The 17374-nt window shown below is 52.4% G+C and overlaps 1 protein-coding gene across 1 annotated transcript in view; it reads right to left on the bottom strand.

The window, feature by feature from the left end:
* The window catches only part of LOC149331867 (uncharacterized), a 30893-nt gene extending 16060 nt beyond the window's left edge, over nucleotides 1–14833 (bottom strand). The window contains exon 1 of the mRNA XM_089555586.1: nucleotides 14375–14833. Coding sequence (XP_089411712.1) covers nucleotides 14375–14680 — 306 coding nt within the window. The 5' untranslated portion in view covers nucleotides 14681–14833. The remainder of the gene's footprint in view (nucleotides 1–14374) is intronic.
* Nucleotides 14834–17374: the final 2541 nt, after the last annotated feature.

Genomic DNA, 17374 nt, shown 5'->3' with positions numbered 1-17374 from the left:
TTCCAATTTATTTTTCATTTCCTTTGTATGCTGGTGCCTCGCATGAGTGCGAGAGAGAGTGAGAAAAAAATTCGCTGTGGGTTAGCTTTGTTAAGCCCGGTAATTGCGAAAGCAATATCCGTACCTACGCCATGGTTCAGCTGGTAGTGTAGCTGGTGGTGGTGCTTGTGGTTAGACTTGTGGTGATGCATCGGTTATACAATCCAATCCAATCCAATCCAATCCAATCTAATCTAATGTTAGGCCGCCGTTCATGTGCACCGCCGTCGCACACGGACGGCGCGAGATGGTCGCACAGCTCTTCGGCGTGACGTCACAACACCTGTGGCGCTCCTGGCGGAGAGAGCGGGAGTTAGGCAGCCGTTCATGTGCACCGCCGTCGCACACGGACGGCGCGAGATGGTCGCACAGCTCTTCGGCGTGACGTCACAACACCTGTGGCGCTCCTGGCGGAGAGAGCGGGAGTTAGGCCGCCGTTCATGTGCACCGCCGTCGCACACGGACGGCGCGAGGTGGTCGCCCAGCTCTTCGGCGTGACGTCACACAGAGGTCATGCGAAAGGTCATTTCATGTGCACCGCCGTCGCACCGCAAAGGCTTGAAAGTGAAAGTAGTATTGCTTTCGCAATAAAAATCTCTGCCTCCCCCGTAACCGAGAGTAGAGTAAGCATGAAATGCAGGACGATGGAGAAGCGTACGCGGACACGACGAGACGCAGGCCTGACAATGTATATGCAGCGCGTTCGAAACTGTCTAAAGTGCGTAGAGGCGAAAGCGTTTTCCGCACCACTTTGCCTATGTGACACTGGTGACGTCACCACTGGATTACATCACACATAATTGATGACGAAGTAATGACAAATTACTAATCAGTGACTAAGTAGGGATTCATTTTTTACAGCGTGAAAAGACGACGACGTTTACACACACAACAACACGAGCGCTGTTACTTTCAACTGAAAATTTATTAACACAAAAGACGTGTAAACGTCGTCGTCTTTTCGCGCTGTTAAAAATGGATAACAACCAACTCGCCCAGCTTTCTGTTCTTGTTAATTATGGATTAATGACTAAATGATAATTAACTGCTAATTGATGACGCTTAAGCTTCGCCTTTAGGAGTGGAACGTGACAGCGTGTTGTAGTGCTGCCAGGCAGTCCACGGAACGCCACCACCCGTTCGGCGCGATGCCTTGCCCTTCGAACGCGACGCTTTTTGAGGAAAGGAAATTACGCAGCAATTCTCTGTCATCTCAGTGGACACCCGAACCGCGCTGCACAGGAAGGGAGGAACGCCGCCACCCGTTCGGCGCGATGCCTTGCCCTTTGAGGAAAGGAAATGGCGCAGTAATTCTCTGTCATCTCGGTGGACACCCGAGCCGCACCGTAATGGAAGGGACGAACGCAACCACCTGTTCGGCGCGAAGCTATACCGACGCTTGTATGCCGGTCCTGTAGGAGGGCTTAGAGAGTCTCGTTAAATCTCGTACGGTGCCCGGATGCTCTCGTTTCAGTGCCCGGATGAGTAGAATTCAGTGCCCGGATGTTGGCTTTCGGTCTCGGCGTTACCTCACCACACTGCCGACAACGGGAGCTAAAGCATTTCATGCTTAAAACTTTATTCTAAGAGGAATTCGGGGCGCGTCCCAGCGTCCCCGCACGACCCCACTAAACTAAAGTGTTTATGTTCCTAAGGTCCATAACACTGGCAGCCCAGCCGGTGGCGATGGTGTGCACGGCCGGGTCCTCCGAGCGCAGCAGGGTGTCCCAGTCCTCCCAGGTCTTGAGGTTCTCTAGGTCCCGCGGGGGAGGGTCCGCCGGGCAGAGTGAAAGGATGTGGAGGGAACAGGCGAAGGGTTCTGTGCATAGGGCACATGCCGGAGTGGGGAAGGAGGGATGATAGTGGGCTAGGGTAAGGGGTGAGGTGAGAGAGTGTCTGTAGTCTGCGCCAGAGTGTTGCTTAAACAAATTAAGAGGCACAGTACAGGTCAGAAATTAATACAACTTATACGGTGAAACAAGTACGTAATACAGTAGGTTTACCGGGTTTAACGCCCCAAAGCGACTCAGGCTATGAGAGACACCGTAGTAAAGGGATCCGGAAATTTCGACCACGTGGGGTTCTTAACATGCACTGACATGACACAGTTGGTTTTGCGACTGAGAAAAGGATGAAAGGAAATTGCACGGGCCTGCCTACTGGCTCGAGTCGAGCCACCACCGCTGCCACGTGCAGATAAAGGAGAGTTAAAAAGATTAGAGGAAAGAGAAACAGAAAAGCTAAAACGCGCGTCGCAGCAGCAACCGCGTCCGGCGAAGTGGACGCTGACTGAAAAAACATAAGCGGCCGAAGCCGCGCTCGCCTCACCTCCTCCCCTGACATGGCACAGTACGAATTTGCAGATGTCTATGTGTCTAGCATCCTCTGCGGGCGTTCTCTGTAGCTAGACGAAACTTGGGTGAAATTTTGGTTCTGCAGCCAAAGCAGAATAAAAATTTACTGCTTATTCTAATTAACAAGTTAATGCCGCATCCTAAGTGACGCGCCAGAAATGCCTGCATAAATTGTTTCTTTACAGTCTGCTTAATGAAACAGGTTTGTGATATGATGTGATCAATAACGAGGTTAAGCGTTGTATATTTTAGCATGCGGGATGAAAAGCTAGACTGCGTGCATGTATAAAAGCTGTCGTAGAAGATTCTTTTCTGTCCGCTGGTTTTAAGCAGTCTGTACTGACTTGCCAGGAGTCGACCTGACTGAGACGCCCGCGTCTCGGCTGAGCGAGATGATCGATCGCGTGCGTGCGCCTTGGCGCCGACGACCAGCGGCGCACCGCGGGACGCAAGTGGCGCACGTGGTGCACAAGTCGTCTCCCTCCGCAGGTCGGCGACTTTGAGTGGAGGAGGAGATGGAGAGTCCTCCCCACGCGCGAACGCCTCTTATCATGGGGCCTTGTGCCCAACGCCCAGTGCGCGCAATGTGGAGCGCGAGAGACAGCGCGACACACTTTCTTTGAGTGCCGTGTTGCCCGGATAATGTGGTGGCAGGTGTATCGGATGTTTACAGTTCGTGCCGGGCCAGGCATTCGGCAACCACGGGATTATTTTGGCAAACTAGTGTTTATGTCCGCTATGTTTGTTTTGTGGCGTCGCCGCTGTCTGGCCGAAGCCCGGCGTCAACCGGCGACGGCTATGTACCCCGCGTTGCAGAGCCTGCGTCTCCTTATCTGGCAATACCTGTCTGAAAGGCTTGCAGCGGATGGGGAGGCGCGGTTTCTGCGACGGTGGCACACACGCTTCTTTGTCGTGCACGAAGGTCGGCTGGTTATGCCGGCGCTGCGGTATTAGCCGGGCCGACCCCCCCCCCCCCCCCCCTCCCCCCCTTTCTCTCTTTACCGACTATGCTGGTTTGTTCGAGGATGGTGGTGTATAATTTTGAAAGGGCCAATCACCCTGAGAAAGATCCTTGCCCCCCCGTGCTTCGTTGCTACGGGAGGCTGATTCTTCTTTGTCCAGTGTTCGTTCTATGCACTATAGGCTGTAATTTGTGATATGTACGGTGTGTTAAAATAACGCCATGGTGTTTCTGGGTGGCCACCCACTTTGTATACATTTGTTTTGCCCTCAGTCATGAGTGTGTTTCCAATGTTTTGTTTGTTTGCACTGTTGAATAAACTTCCCTTTTATTCTGTCCGTTGGGCTCCATTCATGTGGCAGTGCATTGTTACCGTGGCAATGCTGATGAAGAGCGCCGGCTCGTTTATACTGTGATTTTCCAATTTTCTTGCAGCGAGAGCTACATTACCCGCAGTCTCGCCGTTTCGCTGTGGGCCTTCGGAGCCACTTGTGCGCATGCGCGAGGAGCCGAGTGAAGTCGCAGCCGCGTAGCTGGAGCGCCGCTCGCCTGTCCCCATCATCATCATCATCATCATCATCATCAAAACGTTATTTCCACCGAAATGAGACTCCTTTTTGGACCCCCCGGCACGCAGGCCTAAGGGAGCCCTACTTAGGAGCCTCGCAAACTAAGGTCTGGTGAAGACACATTGTCTCTTCACGGCCTCAGCCGCCAGGCGGATGGCTTGTTGCTGCTTAGCGGGGTCCTCGCTCCGCAGCAAGGTCTCCCAGGCTTCTCTATCTTCTATCTTTTGCTCGGCGCCCGGGCTTCCAGCACATTCCCATATGACATGGTCGAGAGTGCCCCTCTCCCCGCACGTTATACAATATTGGTCTTTCTCCTCTTTGGAGATTGTTATGTATACCCAGAAGGGGCTTATATGATTCCCCCCTTGCAATCTTCTCCACGAAATTGCCTCCTCTTTTGCAAGGGAACGGTGGGGCGGCGGATAGACCCTCCTGCTCAGCTTATAATGTTCCGTGATCTCGTGGTATGAAATTAGGCTATCTTTCATGTCTATGCGGGAGGGCTGCTCTGCGGCCGCCCGGAGCCGCCGCCGAGTGACGTCACAGCTGCCGACGCCGCTCGCCTACGACCGAGAGAGACTGCGCGTGTGCGACACGCAGCTGGTGTGCCGTGCTCTACTGCGCATACGCGGCAAGTGGAGGAGGTGGGTCGTGGTATGTAAATGATGGTGATGCGGCGGTGGAAAAAAAACTGTCATGGCGGCCAAGGAGAGCGAGGCCGGCGCTGTGAGGCGTAGGAGACGGGAGAAACCCGAGTCGTTTGACCTCGAGGTTGCAGCCTGGCAGTTAGCCGTCCAGGCAAGGAAGAACGAGCGGCGCAGGGCCAAGAGAGATGCGCAGACACCGGAGCGGAAAGAAGAGCGCATCGCCAAGCGCAGACGCCAGGACGTGGAGCAGACCCTGCGGCGTGCCCTGGCCCTACTGGAAGACCGGGGGAGATGGGTACGACCGAAGAAGGAGAGGATGCGAAGGGACGGCACGTGACTGACCACGTGATCAGATTTACTAGAAGTTCCAGGGCCACGAGCGCGTTTGAATAGGGACTTCACGAACAATCCGTTTGGCTTTCGTGTGACGTGTGTGACTAGACGTAACCAGGGATATACGGTACCTCTCGCTACGTATATCCTGGCATAGCTGAGCCAAGCCACTGCCTTTTTTTTCATTTGCTTTGTATGCTGGTGCCTCGAATGAGTGTGTGACGACTCCGTTTTCGGAGGGGTGCAGCAAATGCCTTTTGGCGTAACGTGTCGGCACAGACATAGCATCTTATGCAGCGTGTTTGCGGGTAGCGTCCCGATAGCGTTCGCAGTAGTAGTAAAAGACCTTTATTCGACCATAATTTATAGGCCGAGCATGTCATCGCCTGGGTGACCAGAAGTCGCTGTTCTTCCCCTTCAGCGCCAAGCCAGTCGAGCTAGGTGGTGATGGATAGAGAGGGTGGGGGGTAGGAACCCGACTGCTGAGCAGCCGGGCAATAGAAGAGGCAATCGGCCAGGTCCGCATAGATGCAGAGGCGGTTGGGACAGGAAGGGTCCGACCGATAGCGATAGAGAAAGGGGCGGGACGGGGTGATAACTGCATTCATTTAGATGTACCGAAGAAGGTATTCTGTCCTCACCTCCCGCATACGTGCAGCATTCAGGCCGTCACCCGTGTAGGTTTTCAGTTCGGCTTTAGTTTCAGTTCACCTTATTTTTTTGTTTCAAACGAAAGTAGAAAACAAGGTAAAAACCCTGAAGCCTGACAAGGCCTTGAATTCAGTCTGGAGTTGACAGTAGACCCAACATTGAAATACAGTGATAGGGAATACTCCTGGTAACAATACAACATAAAATAAGGAACACAGTACAGGCCAGGGATTAATACAACTTATGCGGCGAAAGAAAAGCGTAATACAGTAGGTTTATCGGGTTTAATGTCCCAAAGCGACTCAGGCTATGATAGACGCCGAAGGGCTCAGGAAATTTCGACCACCTGGGGTTCTTTAATGTGCACTGACATTGCGCACTACACGGACCTCTAGAATTTCGCCTCCATCGAAATTCGACCACCGCGACCAGGAGCGAACCCGCGGCGACTTTCGGGTCAGCAGCCGAGCATCATAACCACTGACCCACCGCGGCGGCAGTACGCGACAACATATTCGGGAGAAAAAGGATCACGATATATCTGGATGTGGAAAGAGTTTGAACTGATAACATCATGACTGAAACCTGGAAAATTTATATGAAGCCTGATAGCAGGCTTTAACGTCCCAAAGCGACTAAGGCTATGAGAGACGCCGTAGTGGAGGGCTCCGGAAATTACGACCACCTGGGGTTCTTTAACGTGCACTGACATCGCACAGTACACGGGCCTCGAATTTCTCCTCCAAAGAAATTCAACCGCCGCGGCCGGGATCGAACCCGCGTCTTTCGGGACAGCAGCCGAGCACCATAGCCACTGAGCCACCGCGGCGGCTATATATATAGTAAATATGCTCGGTGGTCATTCAGAAATTGGCAATGGCCATCCCGAGTAGAAAAGCGGAAGCAACGGCGCGGAAATCGCAGCGGCGGTGGCATCTCAGGGGGTACTTTGTCCTAAAGTGCGTAGAGGCGAAAGCGTTTTCCACAACACATGTCAGTGCACGTTAAGAACCCCAGGTGGTCAAAATTTCCGGTGACCTTCACTACGGCGTCTCTCCTAGCCTGAGTCGCTTTGGGACGTTAAACCCCATAAACCAACCAACCAACTGCACCACCTTGACAGCCTCTGTGGCACTAGTGTCGACACCACTGGATGATGTCACACGTAATGGACTAATTACTAGGCAATGACAAGTTACTAATTTATGGCGAATTACTGATTAATGACTAAATGGTAATTGACTGCTAATTAATGACGCTTAAGCTTCGACTTTAGGAGTTGAACGGGACAGCGTGTTGTAGGTGCCAGGGAGTCCACGGAACGTCCTTTGAACGCAACGCTTTTTGAGGAAAGGAAATGGCCCAGCAATTCTCAGTCATCTCGGTGGGCACCTGAACCGCACCGTACAGGAAGGGAGGAAGTCGGAGTGAAAGTAGTAAGGGAAAGAGGAGCCGTAATGAAGAAAATGAAAATTGTATTTGAGGAAAGGAAATTAAGCAGTAACTGCCTCACATATCTCGGTGAAACCCGTCAGAAGCGTGACACCTCTGCCAACAAGCTTCTGCTGACAGCCTTCTGTCGACAACGATGAGGCGCTCTGCCGGAGGAGCGACATGGAAGATACAAAGAATGAACAGTAGTGATGCGTGATACCAATCGAGATGGTGGCGGACTGTGGTCGGAACGCGGCGCTTTCGCTAAACATGAGCTGCGATACGCGTTGCGTCTGGAACGGCGGGAACGTCGTCACACCGAACTGCCGCCTTTCGCTGGTGGGCGCAGCGCGCGTTACTCGTTTAGTCAGTAGAAGAGTTTCCGCGACTAATTGCTCTTTGAGTTCGTTTAAAAGGGCTTGAAGTTCGCTTGTTAGTTGTTAGTAGCTATTTATTATTAATAAAAAATAAAAATGGAAGGAAAAGACGTTGCTAGTCGCGCCATCTTCCATCGAGACCTGAAGCACCTGAGCTGCGGCACGTCCACCTGGATCGGCGCACATGATCAAGGCGGCCGTAGCTGCGGCTAGCGGGAATCAAAAGAGAGTGAAAAGGAAAGAAAGAGGGGAGCGACAGAAGAAAGGAGAACGGAAGGGTGGCAATACACATTGTACGAATACAGGTTGTCAGAGTCGTTCGAATATTTCCGGTTGTTAACGTAAGTCGAGCGTCTCCCGAGGCCGTTCTCTGTTACTAGGCAAAACTTGGGTGAAATTTTGGTTCTCGCATCCGCCGGACATATCCAAAGCAGAATAAAAATTTACTGCTGATTTCAACTAACAAGTTAATGCCGCATCTTAAGCGAGGCGCCAGAAATGCCCGCAGAAATGGTTCCTTTACAGTCTTCATAATGAAACAGGTTTGTGATACGACGTGATCAACGACGACGTTTAGCGTTGGATAATTTAGCATGCGGGATGAAAAGCTGCGTTGCGTGCTCGCATAAACGCTATCGTAACTGGTTTCCTATGTCTTTTGGGTACGGCCCATGTGGCAGTGCATTGTTACTGCGGCAGTGCTGATGATGAGCGCTGGTTCGGCTATACAGTGATTTTCCCAATTTTTTCTTGCGGAAGCAGCACTACGCTAGGTGTGAGTGATTTCGCGGAGCCCCGGAGAGCCCCAACTGAGCAATCGCGAGAAGCGGGTGACGTCCCATGGCACACACCTTGAGAGCAGGGCGCAGCCTACATCTCTCTCTCTCTCTCATCACTCCAAGTACCTATCAGCACGATTCAGGCGTCCGCTGACCCAGGAAGCCATTATGCGCACTTCCTTAAAATGATCGGAGTGTAAAACGTTGCCGACGCCAACGTCAATGAACAGAACGAACGCCGACGGCCTATCCAACGCAAGCAGCACAGCTTTGTCTACCGCCACGAATTGAGGTGTCCACTGTTCCAAGAGGGAAGTTATGCGCCTTTGCTTTGGTTCAGTGGACATCCGAATCGCGCTTATATTAAGGCGAAAGCCTTTAATGCCTCATGCTGTCGTTAGCAATTCGTGTCGGCAGCCGTGTCTGCGTCCGTGTCGGCAGCCGTGTCGACAGATGTGTCCGCGTTTTGACGGGTGTCCACGAGATATATGAGACAGTTACTGCGTAGTTTCCTTTCCTCAAATACAATTTTCAGTTTCTTCATTACGGCCCCTCTTTCTTTCACTGCCACTTCCTCCCATCCTGTACGGTGCGGTTAAGGTGTCCACCGAGATGACTGAAAATTACAGCGCCATTTCCTTTCCTCAAAAAGCGTTGCGTTCAAAGGGCAAGGCATCGCGCCGAACGGGTGGTGGCGTTCCGTGGACTCACTGGCAGCGCTACACGCTGTCGCGTTCCACTCCTAACGGCGAAGCTTAAGCGTCATTAATTAGCAGTCAATTAGTGCTGAGGGATTAATCAGTAATTAGCCATTAATTAATAATTTGTCATTACTTTGTCATCAATTAACCAGTGTCACATAGGCAAAGGGGTGCGGAAAACGCTTTCGCCTCTACGCACTTAAGACAGTCAAAGTTCCCCCTGAATTTTTTTACGTGGGGCGATGAGAGAGAGACGTGGGCTGCAGGCATTGACAACGTTTGCCGCCAGAAGCGCGGCACAGAAGCAATAGGAAGTCGGCGTTCATTTTGTTATTGGCGTTGGCGTTGACAACACGATTGCCGCGTCGTTGCTCGAGGGGCATGTCGGAACGTCGAGCAGGGCTGGGTACCGTATCTAGCCTACCGCATTCTCTAAAACAGCGTCTACACCGGAGACCCCGCGCACCGGCGTATCGGTTGGGCTCCTGCTCACATGGGCCTTGAGGGAAATGAGGCAGCTGACGCCGCCGCCCGCGCGCTCTCGCACCGGACATTCCCCTCCGACCCCGACGATCAGGAACTCGAATTAACTCCCGCTTACTCCTTCAAAGACACTGTTTTACTATATCAATCTGGCCACGGTCTTTATCCCCGCCCGTGTAAAGGTCTCTCAAAGGCGGACAAGCGGCTTCTGCTTCGCCTGTATATACTTTGCTGTGCCCAGCAACTCTTAAACACTTCGACCCTTCTTTCTCGGGCAGCTGTGCGCACTCTGCGGAGACGTCCTCGGACATCTACCACATGGTCTGGCCTGCCCCTCCAACCCTGCTATCCCCCCTCACCCGAACCCAACCCGGGAGGACTGGGAGGCGACCCTGCTCGGCTGCTCTGAACTGCAGGCCCAACGGGCCTTGGTCGCGCGAGCCCGGGCGGCGGCCCACGCCACTGGGGTCCCGAACTAGGGACCTCCACAGTAAAGTTTCACAGGTTCTTTCGTCTTCCTCTTTGCACCAGAGGTGCCCCGCCAGAGACGGTTGGTAACTCGAAGACTGAAGCTTGATGTTCGCACCAGGGGTGCCCCGTCAGAGACGGTCTCGCTATGAGTTACGATGCAGGGGTTAGGCGAATACTTATGTACAGTTTATGTACAGATATTTACAGCGTATAGAAGTTCAGGCACTCGAGACAAATTAAACGGCACAAAAAGATGCAAAACAACAAAAAGGGGGAACTGGCTAATACTAGGGGAGACCCCTACTCGGCATAGCCGAAGATGCGTTGCATCTCACCTTAGCGCAGAACCCCGCTTCCAGCTCCGGGGCCCGGTTTTAAAGCCCTAAAGGCCCGGCCCACATTTCGTGGCTTCCAATCATGTTACAATGTTCACATGATTGGTTTAGGGAGAGCCTGACCAGCCCTCCAGCTCCCGTAAGGTGAAGAACCCTCTCCACCACAAAATAAAATAAACACAAATACACATTCGTGCCAGCACGTGCGCGAATCGGTACCGCGGGGCGGGGGAACACCCGAATTTCCCGGCGCGTTCGCAAGCGGCCGCGTTCCGAGAAAGGAGACGCTCCGCTTTGAGCGCCCCCAGCCGCGTTCCAATGACCCCGCGTACACTACCGACCCTTTACACGCCCCCCCCTCCCCCCCCCCCCAAGATTCTACAAAGGGCTCAAATGCCACTTTTAGAATTATAAAAAGAAGGGATCGGTACGGGTCACAAAACCACCCTGTGGGTGACATACCGCAGCTACACAAGTACTGGCAGCGACAAAACCAAAAGCAAAATAATGCACACGCGCACCAACACATTACAGAAAATGCTTACGGGCACCAAGAAAACAAGCAAATTGCACACTAAAATACACCCAGTGGCATGCCTGCCGTGCGCCGTAACACAGCGTCCAAGTTGGTGGGTTGCACCCAGTTCACCACCACCAAGTAGACACCCTCGTCCTGCTCGCGAACGAGCACACGCACACACAGACACTCGCAACTTGAGCGTTCAGTAGCACTCGCACGACGTCCGTAAGTGGCCACGTGAGCCTCCTTAGTCGCACCGAGCGTCCTTGTGTGCGTTCGAGCCACTACGCGTCTCAACACAATTAACGCCTAGCTGCCACTCGGCTGGTGCCACAGCGGGGCAAGAATTCAAAAATTGCTGCCCTCCAGGATCGAAAACAACGTCCTGATCCTCGATAAGCCCAAACCTTTGACCATGCGACGCCCCTAAGGGAACGCTCTCTCCGGCGTGCCAGTACGAACAGCGTACTGCGTAAGGAACATTAGCCTTGTCCAGTCTAACTATAACAGTGCGGCCGGCTTTGCTACATCTAATTTGACATACCGCAGCCCGGAGCGTACTGTTGCTCGAACCGACTTTCAATTTGAAAGCCACGCCCTTGCCTCCTGCTACTTCGCCTCGCTTGGAACCATTTGCCCCGTTCCTCCACGAGCAAACACTGATGTTGCCGTTCCCTGCTTGATATGCATTTGCCGGCTTCGTGGCATCGTCTAACTCCGAGGCTCCATGAGCTCCCTGACAGTCACTTGACCCGAGCTTGCCTTGCGGCAAGTCGCCACTCATTTCCGGGTCCTCGACTGACCTGGCCGGGCACACACCGGGTGCGTTCGACAACTGCGCGGCGCTCTGCCCGGTCGGCCCAGCGGGCCCACCTCCGCTCTCTGCCTCGGATGTAGAGCTGTTGTCACCAGGAACGCTACGGGGCACTTCATGCCCTATGGCCGACACAGTGTGTGTTTGCAGCAACGCCAGATTTTCACCGGTTACTAGCTCCGTGACGGAGGTCACAATCTTAGTCATAGAGCCTGCAGGAATTAGATCACTCTCCTGCTTGGTTTCGGACAATTTGGTCTCGACTGGCCCTAGACCATCAGAATTGTTCTGCTCTTTTTCTTTGCTAGCCGCCCGCAGTGGCGAAGCTGTGATTCCTTCAGAAATCTCGTTTTCGCTCTCTGCGGCATTTCCCAACAAAGAGGCGTCCGCGCATATCGGCTGATTACCTACAGCGACCTGACTGCTCTTTCCTCCACCTGTGCTTGAGCAGGATAAGTCTTTGTCTTCCAGCACAGGCGGCCTCATCTCTCGGGACTCGGAGCAGTTCTCCATGGCTGATTCACTGGCTCTTCTGCTCTCCTTGATCTTAGAGATCTCGAGCTCCACCTGCTGGCGTCTTGCTTCTATAACCTTCAAGACATACTTTACATCCTGAGGTTCTTCCTCGCGAAGCACCGCCTTTCCGCCATTCACTTTCGCGAGTTGAGCCTGAAGGTCCGCTAAGCGCGCCTTCGCTAACTCAACCTGGTACCTCACATCGAGTGAGGGCCGGCATGGATAGCCCTCCATACTGCCGTCTGTACTCCTCAACTGTCCTACCGGCTCGAACACAGGGACGTGAACAATGCGACAAAGGAAACTCACGGTTTCGATGCGTCGATCCGCATTGCCCGCTCCTTGGCGTCGGAGTCCACCGCCACTTTCCCCGGACGCTGCGATGAGCTGTCGCACGCCGCTGGTCCGCCGCCGGTGACCGTCAAGTTATCGACGCGCTGCTTTTCTGGACTGTATGCAGTCCCGCGTCGCTGGTCCGCTTCCGTGGCCCTTGCCGTTGGCTCTCCGTAGGTCCTTTTTCGAACGCTGCTGTTGCCTGGCCGTCGCCTTTATCCCTGCGTTCAATTTCTTCTTCCTGCGCCGTCTTCCGATGGCCGCAGGATCCTGTCGACTGCGCCAGTAAAGTTTCACAGGTTCTTTCGTCTTCCTCTTTGCACCAGAGGTGCCCCGCCAGAGACGGTTGGTAACTCGAAGACTGAAGCTTGATGTTCGCACCAGGGGTGCCCCGTCAGAGACGGTCTCGCTATGAGTTACGATGCAGGGGTTAGGCGAATACTTATGTACAGTTTATGTACAGATATTTACAGCGTATAGAAGTTCAGCCACTCGAGACAAATTAAACGGCCCAAAAAGATGCAAAACAACAAAAAGGGGGAACTGGCTAATACTAGGGGAGACCCCTACTCGGCATAGCCGAAGATGCGTTGCATCTCACCTTAGCGCAGAACCCCGCTTCCAGCTCCGGGGCCCGGTTTTAAAGCCCTAAAGGCCCGGCCCACATTTCGTGGCTTCCAATCATGTTACAATGTTCACATGATTGGTTTAGGGAGAGCCTGACCAGCCCTCCAGCTCCCGTAAGGTGAAGAACCCTCTCCACCACAAAATAAAACAAACACAAATACACATTCGTGCCAGCACGTGCGCGAATCGGTACCGCGGGGCGGGGGAACACCCGAATTTCCCGGCGCGTTCGCAAGCGGCCGCGTTCCGAGAAAGGAGACGCTCCGCTTTGAGCGCCCCCAGCCGCGTTCCAATGACCCCGCGTACACTATCGACCCTTTACATCCACCTAGTACTTATAAGGGCTGGCCCACTCTGGGTCAGCTCATGCATAACCTCCAGTAGTGTATGTGTAAATAAATGTTTTCCACTACCACCGCCGTTGCTGCTATAGGTGTGAGCGATTTCGTGGATCCCCGTAGAGCCCCAACTGCACATGCGCGAGGAGCGAGTGTGAGACAGTCACTGCGTAATTTTCTTTCCTCAAATACAATTTTCATTTCCTTCACTATGGCCCCTCTTTCTCTTCCTTCCTTCACTCCCACTTCCTCCCTTCCTCAACAAACAGATGACGGGTGTCTACGGAGATATGTGAGAGTCATTGAAAATTGAAAATTTCCTTTCCTCAAATACAATTTTCCTTTTCTTCATTACGACCCCTCTTTCTCTCTCTTCTTTCACTCCTACTTCCCCCCTTCCTGTACGGTGCGGTTCAGGTGTCCACCGAGATGACAGAGAATTAGTGCTTAATTTCCTTTCCTCAAAATGCGTCGCGTTCAAGGGACAAGGCATCGCGCCGAGCGGGTGGTGGTGTTCCGTGGACTGCCTGGCAGCGCTACAACACGCTCTCGCGTTCCACTCCTAAAGGCGAAGCTTAATTGTAATTAATTAGCAGTTAATTAGTACTTAGTCTTTAATAAGTAATTAGTCATTATGTCATTACTTCATCATCAATTATGTGTGACGTAATGTAGTGGTGACGTCACCAGTGTCACATAGGCAAAGACGCTTTTTTCGATAGTTTCGAACGCGCTACATATACATTCTTGTCAGGCCTGCGTCTCGTCGTGTCCGCGTACGCTTCTGCATCGTCCTGCATTTCAATGCCGCCACCGTCACAGCTGCTTAAGCCGAGCAATGGAGGCTGATGAAAGGAGAGATAGGAAGCGCCTTGCGGAAAGCGATCGCTTTGCGAGTGATACGCCACAGCATAAGACTGCTCGCCGCTGCCGACAACGCCATGATTATTCGGCCGCGTTATGACCGTAAACATTTCATGCTTACTCTACTCTCGGTTACGGGAGCGAGATTTTTTGAGGTCGTCGAGAACCGCAGCCAAGTTCCAAGCCGGTGAGGTTGATTTGTACGGTGATCACGGGTGCATAACTCACGTCGGTGTTGGCGACCCCGGCCGGCATGATGAACAGGGGCGACTCCGCGCAGCCTTGTAGCTGGTGGACGCTGACTCGCTTGCGACACCGCTGGTGCCAGTCCTTCTCGTCGACCGGCTTCCTCCTGGCGGCAGGCATGAAGGCTAGGATCTGCATCTGCGCGCAGAAACATTGGGCTATAGCGTGCATCACGGGGGCAGTTACAGATTTTACAGAAAGGCTTATACTGACAATCCTTAGGTCAAGGGAGTGTCGAACAGTTGCGCCGCGCCTCATACATGCCTTGCTTCCCCCGATAAAACGCATGACAACACGTGATTACACATTGCAGGGCTTCTTGCTGGCCTAGCTGGTGCCTAACTTTTCTATATAGAAAGGAAATTCAGGGGGCACTGACTGTCCAAAGTGTGTACAGGCGAAAGCGTTTTCCGCGCCACTTTGACTGCCTCTGCAGCACTGGTGACGTCACATAATGCCGCGCCACTTTGCCTCTGTAGCACTGGTGACGTCACCACTAGGTGACGTCACACATAATGACTGATTACTAAGTAATGACAAATTTCTAATAAATCGCTAATTACTGATTAATGACTAAATACTAATTATCTGATAATGATGGTTAAGCTCCGCCTTTAGGAATGGGACGCGACTGCGTGTTGTAGCGCTGCCAGGGAGCCCACGGAACTCCACCACCCGTTCGGCGCGATGCCTTGCCCTTTGAACGCAACGCTTTTTGAGGAAAGGAAATGGCGCAGTAATTCTGTGTCATATCGGTGGACACCCGAACCGCACCGCACACGCAGGGAGGAAGTCGGAGTGAAAGAAGGAAGAGGGGCCGCAATGAAGAAAATGAAAATTGTATTTGAGGAAAGGAAATTACGCAGTAGCTGTCACATATATCGGTGGAAACCCGTCAAAAGCGTGACACCTCTGCTGACAAGCTTCCGCTGATAGCCTTCTGTCGACAGCGATGAGGCTTTAAAGGCTTTCGCCTTAATAAAGGCGGCGCAAACGGGCCCGCATGCACGTGGCATGAATACCAAGAACAAGCCCTGACCCACAATGTGTCATGCGCGTGTGATTGAACAGTGATCTCCCAGATCTCCACGCGCGTGCGACCTGTATATATGTATACTTTTACCCCGTGGATATGTAAATAGATTCATTGAAAGTGTACCCCTCCCCCTGTCCTTTCTACTGTCCCCTCACCCCTTTTATTTCACTTCTACTTTCTGCCTGCTATCCTTTATTTCGCTGCCCCAGCTCAGGTGCTTCCAGTCGCGATAGCAGATGTCGGGGCAGCAAACATTCTTTTCCCTTCCATATCAAATGTCAATAAATAGCCACTACTACTACTACAAAGCGACAAAGGAGACAATCAAGGATGCCAGGTAGTTATTGTCCCTGGTCTTGTTAGATGAGTGAGACTGCGTTTGCGCTTACGATAACATTTAAACACAGAGCCCATTGGCGAAGGTGATCAGTCGACAGCAGGTTTACGCAGGAATTTTCTTATAACATGCCATGCCGGTGGCTAGGGTGATACTATCGATCCTGGAGAAAGTATCATGCTTACTTAATGTTGTATATGGGATTTTGGGATATGATTTCCGCGGCTGGTGCTGGGCAAGACCAATCAGAAGGCTTTAGCAGGGAGGAGCCTTTGTCCTCCAAAGGACGTATCAGTCCTGATCATAATGATGGTGAAGCAGCCGCGGTGGCTCAGTGGTTATGGCGCTGGGCTGCTGACCGAAAAGACGCGGGTTTGTTCCCAGCCGGGGCGGTCGAATTTCGATACAGGCGAAATGCTAGAGGCTCGTGCAGTGTGCGATGTTAGTGCACGTTAAAGAACCCCAGGTCGTCGAAATTCCCACAGCTCTTCAAAGACTACGGCGTCCCTCATAACGCGAGTCGCTTGGCGTCGGTAAACTCGCATAAACCAGACCATGCAGCTGTTGTAGTAGGCACTGTAACAGCTGCATGAAGGAAATTAATCAACGTAAAAAGCATAGCTTCCGGCGAAGTGTCAGGTAATCAAGAAGTGCAGCATCGGCCTACACTCTGAATGTTAGGCGAATGATCATTATGCGCCGTTCGGAGAATGGGCAGTCGGCAGTCTTGCAGCCAAGCTGGGTCTTTGAGTGGGATGACATACGGATAAGGATACGTGCAACACAAACGTCGCGATTACTTCTGTGCGCCACGCGCTGGTGACGAACTTGCTCGGCAGCTTGCATGGGAGAAATGTGCTCGCCGTAGAAAAACCTGACACTCCTTAGCAAATTGTTTCTTAAATCTAAAGCGTACCGTTTTATTAGAGCGCGATTCCATTTCATTGCATAAAAAGCATTCTGGTATAGCGCGGTTTACCTTTACTTCGGCCCCACTATGTCTGGGCTCTAAAGATAAACTGAGCATATTCCGTTTCGATTTTTGATGGAGCGCTCGAACAAATAACAGATGACGTAAGAAGTCACACTGTAATAAAATGGAAGTTTATTTGACCTCGCGTCTAGACACTGGTGAAAACTAGAAAAAATTGCCGAGCAACCTGGACGCTATTGGCCTCCCAAATTAAAGGAGCACTTTTAAGGCTGGACCCTTACTGGCCCCACTGAGCGAAAACCTGTCTGTGTGTACGTGCTTGTGTGGTAACACTCGACGCCAACCGTAAAAAGTGGCGATCTCATGCAACCTGGCGGTTAAATTAATGATTGGACGCTTGAGGATGCTGGGAAAGAGGAACCTGGATCGCATAAAGACCCACCGTTGGAACACCTGCCATCGCAGCGCATTGGCGCACTGCTCAACCGCTGCACCACTGCACCAGGAGTGGTATGAGGACTTCCAGGGATCTATACATGTAAAGTTGAGAGTGTCCTCATGCAGATGAGCGGCGCATCGGAATGCAACCCGGCGCGGAAGCTGGTGACGAAGATGGGTGCGGGGTGTTCTAGGGTGGTGGTGAAAAACATTTATAATACAATAAATATTTACAGA

This window comes from Amblyomma mixtum, chromosome 8, assembly GCF_055824585.1.
Source record: "Amblyomma mixtum isolate Tamu chromosome 8, ASM5582458v1, whole genome shotgun sequence".
NCBI lineage: Eukaryota > Metazoa > Arthropoda > Arachnida > Ixodida > Ixodidae > Amblyomma > Amblyomma mixtum.
The sequence above is the reverse complement of the archived record's forward strand: the minus strand, read 5'-3'. Positions and strand labels throughout refer to the sequence as shown.